This window comes from Bacidia gigantensis, assembly GCF_019456465.1.
Source record: "Bacidia gigantensis strain McMullin 20006 chromosome Unknown contig_244, whole genome shotgun sequence".
In the NCBI taxonomy this organism is placed as follows: Eukaryota; Fungi; Ascomycota; class Lecanoromycetes; order Lecanorales; family Ramalinaceae; genus Bacidia; species Bacidia gigantensis.
Window position 1 is genome coordinate 1,003,877 of NW_025408600.1, and position 12,772 is coordinate 1,016,648.

The window sequence follows — 12,772 nt, forward strand, 5'->3', positions numbered from 1 at the left end:
CGGAGATAAGCGGCGATACCCCAAATTAAGTTATATTTACAATTCAGCTGAAGAGGGTAAGACTGGCTTCCAAGCCCAGCCACAACCACTTTGTTTTTGCATTTATAGATGCGGCTCACCGTTCGTCGCTCACCTTCCACCATCTCCCGACCATGGCGACCACCCAATCTCACGGTACTCGATCAAGGCGCACCTCGAACAACCTCGGGGGTGAATTAAGAGGAGATACCGGGGCGAACGCTTTATCTACCCTTGAGCCTACGCCCAGCTTTCTTCCCTCCCCTCCACTATCCCCCGTATGTCATTGCAAGTCTTGCTTCAAGATCCGTGCTTATTGCTTTCCAGAGACCATCCCAGACAAGAGCTCCCCGCCGCTCAAAGAGACGGAAAGTCCGCTCCGCATTTCGACGATGGAAAGATTTCTCTTTTCGGCATACATGGGTCAACCCTCTCGTCCTCATCCTTCTCATACTCGCCGCTTTTCTCGTCAAACCAACGTCTTCGAATCCTCTTTACTCTGCTATCTTCCTCTCCTACCCTCTTCCCCCGGACTCACCACTGATACCCGCCCACTCCCGCTTCAGCGATGCACCCACCTACTACGGCAAAGGACGCAATGACTTTGCCTTTGTCGCCTTCTACATCATTGTCCTGTCCTTTACCCGCGAATTTCTCATGCAGCGCATTCTCCGTCCGATCGCAGTGTACTATGGCATCCGGTTACGTGCCAAACAAAACCGCTTCATGGAGCAAGCTTATACTGCCGTCTATTTCGCGGTCTTCGGTCCCTTCGGTCTGTACGTGATGTCGAGGACACCAGTCTGGTATTTTAATACAGAGGGCATGTATGAGACGTACCCGCACAAAAGCCATGATGCGCTGTTCAAGGCATACTATTTGCTACAGGCGAGTTACTGGGCCCAGCAGGCGATTGTGCTTTGTCTGCAGCTGGAGAAGCCAAGGAAGGACTTCAAGGAGCTGGTGGGACATCATATTGTTACTTTGGTACTAATCTGGTTGAGCTATCGCTTTCATTTCACGTATATGGGCTTGGCGGTCTATATCACGCATGATGTTAGCGATTTCTTCCTTGCGGTAGGTTGCCATTCCGATCTTTTGATTCTTCAGCGGCGATGCATCTTTCCAGGGCTTTGCTGACAAGCACCTCAGACATCCAAAGTCTTCAATTATATCTCATCCCCCATCATAATCCCATACTTCGCCTTCTTCATGTTCGTCTGGACCTACCTCCGCCATTACATCAACCTTCGGATTCTCTACTCTGTTCTCACCACCTTCAAAACCGTCGGTCCCTTCGATCTCAATTGGGAGACTCAACAGTACAAAAGCTCGATAGCACAATACATTACATTCGCCCTACTCGCCAGTTTACAAAGCATGAACATCTTTTGGATGTATTTCATTGTGAGGATTGCTCTGAACATGTTGCTCCGGAAGGAGGAGGATGTAAGGGATGTGAGAAGTGATGATGAGGATGATGAGGATGATGAGGCTGATGAGGCTGAAGAAGAGGAGAGGAGATCGGAACAAAGGAGGATAGAGGAGACAAAGGCGCGGGAAAGGGTGACAGCGAACGGGAGGCCAAAAGAAATTGAGGAAGAGAAGCAGAATAGTGAGACTTCGGGGATGAAGGCTAATGGGAAGGCAAAGGAAGGGGTGGAAAGAAGTGTTGATGTGGTGGAAGAGGGGAAGAAGGAGATATAGGGGGATGTTTTTGGTTTTAGAGTCACTTATAGATATTCTTCAGACGTAATTATTTTTTTCTGACGTGCAGAGTCTCAAGCTGCTGACGTATCCCGCCTGCTTGAAAAATGTACCTCTGTATCAGTGAATACACTTCTCTTCCCCTCACACGCCCGAAGCATCTCGTTTTCTGCGTCTTGTGTTAGCGATAGCTTGCACTGCTAGCTCTCCACCCCATCATCCAGTCCGAAAACATGAATGCCAGCCCTTGGCTTCGGATCTACTGTCCACACCAGACTACGTCTTGTATTCCTCGTAGTGCCTCCCGTGATGCGGAAGGTGAGGTATTTGGCCGATGTAAGAATCTGGGAGAATTGAGGGCTTAGCTTTTATGTAAAAGTTCGAAGGAGCATTGTAGTAGCTGGGGAAGGTCGCATTGGCTAAGAAGAGTCTCGGGAGGAATCATACGATAGACGATGTACCGGGAAAAGAACCCCATTGTCGGATGCGACAGGGGATTGGAAAGAAGAAGCTCACCATATCAGGCACCAACCTCACAAACCGCGAGTACTTCTTGTACGCTCTCGTCCACTCCAACCCCTTCATCGCCCTTCCGTAATGTTCGGTGCTAAGGTTGCTTTGGGTGCAGTACTCGTGTGCGATGTATAGGAGCCCGCATGCCATGACGGAGCAAGAGAGGCCAACGCCGGCGGACCAGTACACGTAGACCCCACGTGCAGCATAATAGTCGTAGGCTGCGAAATCGATGTAGCCGCCACCTGTCTGTTGGGACCAGGTTGAGGCGAAGCATTCGCATGTTTGATCTAGTTGCTAGTTAGTGTGGACTTTGAGCAAAGTAGGTGGTAGGAACAGGGGTGAGGGGAACTAACACGAGCCGAAGGTCTGAGCAGCGATTATGTAGATGAGCCAGCCAGCGTTGATTGCCTCGAGGGGACGGATAATGAGGGTTTTGACTACGTCGCGGAAGGCGTGGCCACGAAGACGTGTGATCATCTTCTGTAAGCGAGAATCCTGGGAAAGTCCCTTTTCGGGGTCAGTGAAGCGATGTTCCAGTCTAGTGCTCACGCGGCGGCAGATATCATCATGCGTATGAGTCTTGTCGTAGGTGAATGCCCACGCAGAAAACTCGATAAGAAGGAGCGAGAGGGCGAGGATGATGTGAACCAAGTAGCCGCCGGTGCGACATCCTAGGCCCACTGTTGGTGTGAACCCTTAGTTGCGGTCAGTGTGAGGCTGGGTAACTCGATACTTCTTTTTTCTCTCTGGAAACGTACAAGATATGATGAAAGAACCAAATGTTGACCCGCAGAATATCATCGCCGCGCTGATCACTTGCCACGCCATACGCGAATCGAACATTTTCAGGCCATTCATATTGATTGTGCCTATGACCATAGCACGTCTCGCAGCATAGCCATGACGTAGCCAGTCACGACCATATTGAGCCATGAATTTGGTTTCGATGCCGCTCAAGATAGGATGAGCCACGCCATAGTGAAAAGGGGTGCGACCCTGGCCACCGAAGGCCATGAAGAAGTTGCCATCAAAGATTTCCGTGTCGTGTAAGGGCCCCATTGTTGCAGAGTCGCAATCATCATCATTGGTCGCTTGTTTGTGGTCCTCTAGTCTGCTTGTCCCAAGCAGTGATCGTCGTACTTCTTCCACCAGATCATTGAGCCGTTCACGGATGGAGTCGGCAGATACTGAATTACGGTCGACAGTACTCGCAACAACCAAGACGGGTAGCCAGCCTACTAGAAGCCCGAGGGCAAGGTTGTGAGCAGTCTGATTGCCACCAATGCTGTCGTAGGCGAGCTCAACTGAGAGGGCAAGCGCAAATACAAACCAAAGGAAGGAGACAAAGACTGGTATTACCCCTTTCTTTCGGCCTTCGCGCAGAACCCGGGCTAGCTCTGTCCGTCGCGCAACAATGTTGTCACGATCATCCATTGAACTGTTGAGCTGAAGCTTGTTACTGAATAGCGCGATGCGAAGGAGTCGTTCCGACTCGATAGCTGGTAAGGAGGGCTTGATCGAGTCTGTGGTCAAATATTCAGCGCGTTCCTCATGACCATCAAGAAACATAGAGTCAGACACGAAACGCACACTGATTCATGACGCAGAGAATGTACATCGAGTCTCTCATGTGGGAGAACTCCGAGCCCTCGGCGGGGTACTCGTGATACTTAGTGGACATATCGACCATCAATGCCGCTTTGCCTTGCACTTTGATATTCCAGAGAATGTAGGATAAAACGGAGATTGGGGATCCCAAGTAGCGGAAGAAAGCCAGCGTTGTCTCCCATGCCTGGTTGCTTTCCCAGGGTGCTTGAACAATAAGGCCTATGATCGGAAGCACCCACGTCGTGATTGTGTTCGCAGCGTCTTTCCTACTCAACATTCAGCTATCGTTTTGCTTGCGCGCTCTAAACAAATTTCAAACCATTCATAGTAGGCTGTACCGGTACCACATAGCTTCTTGCAACCCTCAACGGTAATGAAGGTGGGACGATCATTTTGCAATATGCCGTGAACGCTACCATTGTAGACATATTGCGAGTATCGATCGCTAGCATGAGCGAGGAAATCTTGTCCGCATGCTGCAAAGTCAGGAGCCATACTGACAGTGACTCAACGCACACACATGAAGAGTATTATAAAATCAGCGCAATCTAGGCGCAAGTATGCAGGGACGACGAAGCGACTGCATATAAGCAGCATTGTACCAATCGCCAAAAAGGTCGCGAGGGCTGTTGGCCCCGCGTTTGGAGTGGGTGAACGTCCTTCATGGAGACGCTCTTCGCCACAAACGACATCATCTTCCCCGGAATAGCGGCTAAGATCTGCCTATACCCCGAATTGGTGTTCAGCTCCCGCCAACGAGATCGGGGTTTGACGTTCAACCGCGATTAGCATGCATAAGACTCGAAGCATTTGGAGACGAAGACATGCTGGCTGTCGAGTATTATCTTTTCACGCTCCGATAGTCGGAGCTAGGTGGAACCAGTGAAGTTGTATCATGAAGATATAGGAAGAAAACAATATACAGCGCAGAATCAATTGGAGCTAGCAACATCGGTTTGAAATCGCTACTACGGAGTTCCTCGGTCATGCCAGGGCTCCCGCAGCGTTTTTCAACTACCGACCTTCAAACGTTCCATTGAGAGAACTCGTGGTGATGTATTATACAGGTGTTTGTCTCTGATATGAGTATGTTGAAGCTGGCAAGGGACCGTTGGGATGTGGATGAAGAAGGGTTAGGTAGGAAACCCCTAGTTCTAGCATCCCGGGAGCGGATCTGGGTGCCAGGCGGAATGATCCCGCTCCTGGTCGTGTGATCATCAACTCCATGTGCCGTACCAAGCGAGCTAGAGAAATGTATCAGGTGGTGTGGATAGTCGCTCATAGCTTCAGTGCTAGATCGCCAAGGTCGCGATCCTTTGTTCATATACATGCCCTCCTAGAGTCTGTTGCCAGTGCATGATGCGCAACTATTGATCTCATATCGACCGGCTTTCCGTCTGCGACTCGAGCATGCCGATTTCATAGGGTCATTCTGTTCAAAATGATATACAAGATGCGGCGACGAAAGAGCCAGTCTCAGGACGCGAGTGAAGATGAGCCGGACGATGAGAAACCCTTCCTCAGTCAAAATGATCGAATGGAGTCACAGCCCACCCCATATGAAAATGATAATGCACAATTACCGCTTCGGAAAGGTCAGTCTCGAGCCCGAGGTGTCAAGACTGGCGGATGGATCAACAGTCGGGCTGTCGTGTCTCATCTTATCTGCTCATGTCTAGTTGCCCTCGCTTTCTACATCTTCGACCCTTTCTCTCGGTCGAGGCCGGTCGAAGAGCGGCTTGACGAGCAGTTCCCAATCAACTCGACTATCCCACCTCGTGATTGGTACCTAGCCCCATTTACCTTTGACCCACTCCCTCTGGGATCGATAAAGCCTGAAGGTTGGCTGAAAGATCAATTGACGTTGATGTCACATGGCCTAGTTGGACATCAATGGGACTTCTACCCCATCGTCAAGAACTCCCCGTGGATCGGTGGCCATAGCGAGTACTCGCCTCTCAACGAGGGGCTTCCGTATTGGTATAACGGACTTGTCCCCTTAGCTTACGCGATGGATGATCCGAGATTACATGAGCAGGTGCTCAATGCAACCCGGCAGATCCTCGAAGTTCAATGGCCTGATGGCTGGCTGGGGCCAGAGCGAAGTGGTCATCGAGATTTATGGTCTCGCTTTCCGTTCTGTTTAGGATTGAGACAGCTCGTTGAGGCCAAGCCAGATCTATCAGCTACTGTTGTACCTGCTATGTACAAATTTGTGCACCTCATGCATTCAATGTTGAAACATGGTGGAGGCTTCTGGGACCAGTGGGGGCTTGTGAGATACCCAGATATGATCGCTACCCTGCAATGGCTTCACGAGAATCACCCTTCCAACCAAACAAACAGTACTCAAGTGCTCTTCGAGACGATGCATTACTTGCACAAACGTGGCTTCGATTGGCCAGGCTACTGGACAAAATCGAGTTACTTATTTCGAGATCTTGACACCATCAAGCCTCCAATCAATGGAGACACCTTTCGATTCAGGCACACGCATGCAGTCAATGTGGGCCAAGGGCTTTCTGCTGGCGCTGCACTATATCGCTTCACAAGAAACGAAAGCCTATTAGAGGCTAATCGGAGAGGTGTCAATTGGACCTTCACCTACCACGGCGATGTTGCTGGAAGTATTATCGGCGATGAAAGGCAGTCCGGCCTAGGTCCGAATCGTGGCTCGGAATTGTGCACTACTGTGGAGACCATGTACTCGCTATCTTACCTTTACCAAGTTATGGGAGATCGCGAATTTGCGGACCGGTGCGAGTTGGCTGCTTTTAATTCATTAGCTGTCGCCGTGACCCCTGACCACTGGGCCCGTGCCTACCTCAATGCTGCAAACGAACCGATGGCGACTCGTATATTAGGAAGAAGAATTTTCTGGAACACAGGCCCAGAATCATTGGTTTTCGGTACGGATACAAATTACCCATGCTGTACAGTCAACTTACCACAAGGACTCCCAAAATTTCTCTCGACTTCATTCGTCCGTGTCGGTGAAAATGGGCTAGGTCACGCCATACTTAGCCCTGCTGCTGTGAGCGCAACAACAAAGTCAGGCTCAGCTGTCAACATTTCTTGCAGTACCAACTATCCCTTTGGCCACTCTCTCAGGTACGCGGTAGATGTGTCGAAGTCGTTCGATCTTCACTTACGGGTTCCCTCGTGGGCACAACCTGACTCTGATATCTCGGTCGATGCCTCTGCTCCGGCCCCGCTTTTTCCTGACTCGCATACTGGAATGACAACAATAAGTCTTGACGCTGGCGCCCACGAGCTCGTCTACAACCTGAGGGCTGACTTGCGCATCATACCAAGAGGCAATGGCTCAGTCACAGTCTATCACGGTGCGCTCCTCTACGCGCTCGATATTGGCCAAGATACTGAGGTCGTGGCGACTTCGCTGGCTGAAAATGAGAATCTAACATATTCCGTATTTGATCAAGAACCAATTCTGCCCAAGGAAGTACAAACAATTGAGGTATCGAATACAAAGGCATGGAACATCGGTATCGATCCGGATACACTCAGTTTCCACTACACAAATGAGGAAAAGGAGCTCCCCAATCCTATATACGATTATCACGCGCCACCATCACATGTTACTGGCAAGGGTTGTCAAGTTGCATGGACAATGAAGATGGGTCTGCCTGCGGCTCTGCCAGAATTGCCGAGGGGCCAAACGAAGCGCAAATGTGAAGGTGGCATTGTAGATGTAATATTGAGACCCTATGGGAGTCTCAAGGTTCATATGGCAGAATTGCCAGTGGTCGATCTACGGACCGCACCTGATTATGACGAACAACCGTAAAAGCTGGTGAATGTACATTGTATATAGTCATGATCGTGTATTGTCATGAACAACGATATCTTTTGAGCCAACCGAAGCTGGCTGTTTATTTCAGTCAGCCTCGCACCTGTTCTGCAACGCGACGCAGATGAAGGGAAGGGGCGAGGATTTAGGACTAGCGTAAGGGCTATGTTCCTATTCACGAGATGTCTCTCAGTCCCTGCCCTGCATTCTCACAGTTGTCCGAGCTTTCAACATGTTAGAAGCGATCACATTAACTACTCTTCAGCGTATGATGAGCCTCGAAAAGCCTCTACAAACCCGTACGCTGACGACTTGCTCTCCAGTGGTCAAGCGTAGATGACGGCGGCGCAATGGAAGGTGGGGTGGACCTCGAGAATCTGCGGTCGAGATCTTACTTGAGCATTGGGAAAGACGATGACTTAGTGAGCTATGGAGCCTCTACCAGTAACAACGACTACTATAGCACGCCGTGAATTATTTGCCCATCCTTCACGGACTTCAAGGACGCTCCCTCATACTTGCTCGCCCTACCTACTTCCTTCGGGTGGTGTGCTGAACCTGGGTAACGACCACTTTGTCACACTTGAAAATCAGGCGGTCTTTCAACCTCAATGCACAAATGGAGTTGTCTCCCCCCTCTCGACCCTATCCAAAACTACAGCGAAGTCGCGGTATACGACGAGCGTGATCCGTTTTACACGTCCACGAACCCTCAAATCTATGCCATTTCTGCCGCCACCATAGTCAGCTATATGCTTGTAATCATACTTTTCATTACGCCAAGAACATTCTACGTGGGTGGTGTGGGTGGTGGAATCAGCCTTTTAGGACGCAAAGGCACGATCGGTGGATCATATGGAAGCAATACCGTCATTGGAATAGGAAGTCGCCCGTGGCTCCAAAAGATAGCAGCTCTCACACTCGCCATCTCAATGACGATTGTCACAGCCGATACCTTTAAGTGGGCTGAGAGACAATACAATGCAGGTTACGAAGATGCAGTTGAGTTATCAGAAAAAGTCATCGAAGGATTGGAGATCCGCATTGTGAGGCTTGTCTCGGAGACTTTCCTCTGGCTGGCACAAGCTCAGACCCTCATACGATTATTTCAAAGGCACAGAGAAAAGGTCGTCATCCAGTGGACAGCATTCGTTCTGATTACTTTGGAAATCATCTTCACGATTTTGAACAATTTTGTGCACGAGGGGCATCCGCACCAGCCCAAGGCTTTTGCGAGTTCTATACCAGCGCTGAATTATCTTTTCGCATTAGCTTTGAATATTTGTTATGCTGCGTTTGTAATTGTTTATGCATTACGAAAGCGACGGCTGGCTTTTTTCCATCCACAGATGCACAGCATGCCGTTGATGGCACTCCTGTCAATATTGTCAATCCTCATACCTGTTATATTCTTCATTTTGGACCTCTCGAAACCCGATGTGTCTGGCTGGGGTAGTTATGTTCGGTGGGTTGGCGCGTGTGCTGCCAGCGTGGTGGTATGGGAATGGGTAGAGAGGATCGAAGCACTTGAGAGGGAAGAAAAAAAGGCTGGCATTCTTGGTCGCGAGGTTTTTGATGGAGATGAAATTTACGAGACAAATGCTAATTCGAAACGAAGCTGGCCAAGGCCGTCTCCAGAGAGATTGGGGCTCGGAGGAGGAGTTGGGACAGGTATCGAGAAGAATTGGATCCGTCTACACCGAGTCGTGAAGAGAATTGGAAGATCTCAGACAGCTGAGACTGCACAGGCAAAAGGCACTGCCAGCAGTAGCATTAGCAGCAGCTCCCCTAACCAGCCAGGCGTGCATAGTACCGCAGCACAACAACGCAGAGGCACACCGACTCTTTCTCAGCCACTTGCGCCTCCATCAACTCCCTCACCGTTTAGTCGCAACGATTCTGCGAGTGCAGCAAGTACTGTATATACAGTAGTGTATCATCCAGCAACGGAATCGACTCCGCCTATCCCTGAACAGCCTTCGGATAGCAGCCAGGATCAAGGCAGACCAAACCTTCGCAGTCGAGACGAAGAGCAGGCCACAATGACAAAAGAGAATAGATCTTTCAGACGGCCGGTCATGCTTTCAAGGATTCCTATGCCGTTCAGGCGACAACGTCAGTCACCTCCTGCCGAAGTTGCTGCTGCCTTGGCTGGACATCAAGTAAATACGCCCGCGCCGGAACGAGCTATGCCATCCAACATTCTTGAAAGGCTTCACTTGCGAAAACCTCAGCAGCCTGTTCATGTGCCGACTGGAGTGATTTATGTGCCTGCACCGCCGCGGAGACGACCACCAAGTAGTGGTAGTGGAACAGAAGAACATCATGCCGAGGTTTATGACCATGATGACGCGGAAGACAACGAATCACAAGCAGATGAAGATCGTCCGCCCGCGGTCGTTCGTAATGCCTTGCGTTTGTCAAACCCGACTTCGCCTGTGAGCGAGAATGGACGCTTCTCCGCGGAGAACAGTGGTTCCTTGGATCAAGCAAGCCGATCTACCCCTCCAATTGAACACGCTCCCCAAGAGTATCGTCAGCACTCTGAACAACCAGGCTCTTGAATTTGAAGTGCTAGATTGTAGCGACTGTTACCATCAAGTACTAAATGTTTTGAAAGGTAAAACTTTGGGTTTGTAAAATGTCGCCCTCAAACAATGGGGGGGCTGGGACCGTTTGGCCTGGTCCTGCGATGATTCTATAGAGCTTCTCTGTTGGATCGGACGCAGGAATGATGCAGTGTCATGGGTAGCACACACCCTGAAGACATATCCTCAGACCAACTTGATTAGCGTAGCTGGCGCTGGTTTTACTAAGTCAGCCTAAGCGTCGCTTGATGCTCTCCTTTGTCCAAGATTGCACGTGTCACGATCCAAACGGGAAAGTGCTCCTTAAGGATCCTTGAGGAGGTAAACGGCCGTGATGGAAGTATCAATGCACTGGATTAGCAACCATTTGACTGATTTCAATACCGCCTGTTGGGTTATATTCGACTTCGTTTTCATTCCAATTTGAAGTACAATACAAGATTTTGTATTCATGTCTCATTCTCGAATTATAACGCCAAGGACAACGTTGATGTTCAGTTCTCGAAGTGCCATGCCGCTTTCAACGGTGGAGCAAGATGTCAATACCACCTCTGACGAAGAACATCCAATGCCGAGTCTCCCTGAGGCTATTGCGATAGTCGGCATGGGTCAGTCACACGCTCTTTCTTCCGGACCCTCGCTAACATACTGATACTCAAGGCTGTCGTTGGCCAGGTGGAGTCTCAAATCCATCGTAGTTGTGGCACCTTCTCAGCAGGAAAGGCAACGGCTACCAAGACTTCACACTGGACAAGGGTAATCTCGACGGATTCTGTCACCCGAACCCTCAAAGACTGGGTAGTTTCACTACTCGTGGTGGTTACTTCCTCCAGCAAGATCCAAGAAACTTCGACCATGCGGTCTTTGGAATTTCCCCGCAGGAGGTTCTAACTATAGATCCGACACAACGAAAGCTTCTTGAAGTCGTTTATGAAACCTTCGAAAGCGCTGGCGTGCCCTGGGAGAACTTTCCAGGATCACGTACTGGTGTATTTATGGGCAACTATAATCTTGACCGTGCTGCTATGCAATCGCGGGACCTGGATAGAATCCTTCCCTATGCAACGACCGGTGCTTCTGCGTCTATCTTAAGTAATAGAGTGAATTTCGTGTTCAATCTTCGAGGTCTTGGGTATGGTACTATACAATTTTTTGTTAGCATTCTATAAGCGACTCTAACATCCCTTCTTTTCAAAGCTTGAGACTAGACACTGCATGCTCGTCCTCGATGTATGCCGTAGGAATTGTCGTGAATGCGCTGAGGAATGGTGACTGTGATGCTGTAATTGCTGCCGGGAGTAACCTCATTCTTGCGCCGGATCTTCGATGCCGACTCTATAATATCCGCGCACTTGGCTCAATTTACTTCTAAAGACGGCGGAACAAGGCAGTTAAAACGCAGTTCTTCACTTCGAAAGGTCAGCTCGGAAGTTGTGACCACGATGAAAGCGCCTTCTTCGTGCGTGCCATACAACTTGCACGACGTCTTTCAAAAGCAATCTCTCGTGAGGCATCAAATCCTCCATCAAAGTGAATCGCAAGGTCCAGCAAGTGGTACTGTCTCATTTGATCATGGATCAGAAATGGCACATTCGCTTGAAATCGACGCTCCCGTGGACCGAGATAGCAACAGCAAGCTAATCTTGCAGACTCGGGAATTGGTCCTTCTCCCTTTCAGTGGCCATGACTTGTATTCTCTGAGCGCTAATAGTACAGCAACGAGGTCTACTATTGGAGAGACAGCACTCTTAGACTTGGCTTATATCGTGTCATCACGACGTAACGAATTCGTTCACCGAAGCCTCGCTATCGTTGATGCAGCAAATCCTGGAAAGGCACTTTACCCAGAGACAATGACATTTGGAAATCGCCCAAGCCCAAAAATACTGCTAATCGGCTTCGTCTTTTCAGGACAAGGCACACAATGGGTTGAAACGGGTGCAGGACTTTTTACCAATCTCGCGGTGTTCAGGGCGTCCATTAACCATCAAAAAGCTTTCAGTCCGACCTATGTGGAGCATTGGAGAGTGTTCATTTGCATCACGACCGTGAGAAAGTACGAGCCTCTGAGTACTCTGATTCCGTACCAGACGTAAGTTATCGTAGAAAAAAGGAATGACATTGCCCAACTGATAAATCCGCAGGTAACGCTATCGAAGTCACGTGCCACATTTGATCCTGAGGCAGCATACGTACTAATTGGATGTCTCGGTGGTCTAGGAAGGAGCCTATGTACGTAGATGGCTGATCATGGGGCCCGCCACCTCTTCTTCCGTTCTAGATCTGACTGCTGTAACCTAGAGGCTCTAGCAGTGATATATGATCTTCATAAGTCTGGAGCCACGACACTGGAGTCACGACACACGTTTGCAAAGGCGATGCTTCTCAAAAGGAAGACGTACAGAGGCTTATTATATCAGCACCAAGCCAGAATTTTGGGGTTGCGAATGCAGCAATGGTTCTCGAGGCAAGTCATTTCTATTCTCATATTCTGCAGCATACTGACACTGGCTTCTACAGGATA

The 12,772-nt window shown here is 49.6% G+C and overlaps 5 protein-coding genes across 5 annotated transcripts; 4 read left to right on the plus strand and 1 right to left on the minus strand.

The window, feature by feature from the left end:
- Positions 1-152: 152 nt before the first annotated feature.
- Positions 153-1,725, plus strand: KY384_004970 (uncharacterized protein; the record flags this gene model as incomplete). Its single annotated transcript, XM_044813472.1, has 3 exons — positions 153-296; positions 346-1,095; positions 1,171-1,725. 3 exons carry the CDS (start codon positions 153-155, stop codon positions 1,723-1,725), a joined length of 1,449 nt encoding a protein of 482 aa, XP_044669750.1.
- Positions 1,726-1,925: 200 nt separating this feature from the next.
- On the minus strand, positions 1,926-4,126 carry KY384_004971 (uncharacterized protein; the record flags this gene model as incomplete). Its single annotated transcript, XM_044813473.1, has 5 exons — positions 1,926-2,069; positions 2,242-2,528; positions 2,595-2,936; positions 3,072-3,764; positions 3,832-4,126. 5 exons carry the CDS (start codon positions 4,124-4,126, stop codon positions 1,926-1,928), a joined length of 1,761 nt encoding a protein of 586 aa, XP_044669751.1.
- Positions 4,127-5,290: 1,164 nt separating this feature from the next.
- KY384_004972 (uncharacterized protein) lies at positions 5,291-7,657 on the plus strand (the record flags this gene model as incomplete). The annotated part of the gene is made up of 1 exon (XM_044813474.1): positions 5,291-7,657. One exon carries the CDS (start codon positions 5,291-5,293, stop codon positions 7,655-7,657), a length of 2,367 nt encoding a protein of 788 aa, XP_044669752.1.
- A 614-nt stretch (positions 7,658-8,271) lies between these two features.
- On the plus strand, positions 8,272-10,224 carry KY384_004973 (uncharacterized protein; the record flags this gene model as incomplete). The annotated part of the gene is made up of 1 exon (XM_044813475.1): positions 8,272-10,224. One exon carries the CDS (start codon positions 8,272-8,274, stop codon positions 10,222-10,224), a length of 1,953 nt encoding a protein of 650 aa, XP_044669753.1.
- Positions 10,225-10,759: 535 nt separating this feature from the next.
- On the plus strand, positions 10,760-12,344 carry KY384_004974 (uncharacterized protein; the record flags this gene model as incomplete). The annotated part of the gene is made up of 3 exons (XM_044813476.1): positions 10,760-10,856; positions 10,972-11,319; positions 11,623-12,344. The coding sequence occupies 3 exons, from the start codon at positions 10,760-10,762 to the stop codon at positions 12,342-12,344; spliced, it is 1,167 nt and encodes a 388-aa protein (XP_044669754.1).
- Between the last annotated feature and the right edge of the window lie 428 nt (positions 12,345-12,772).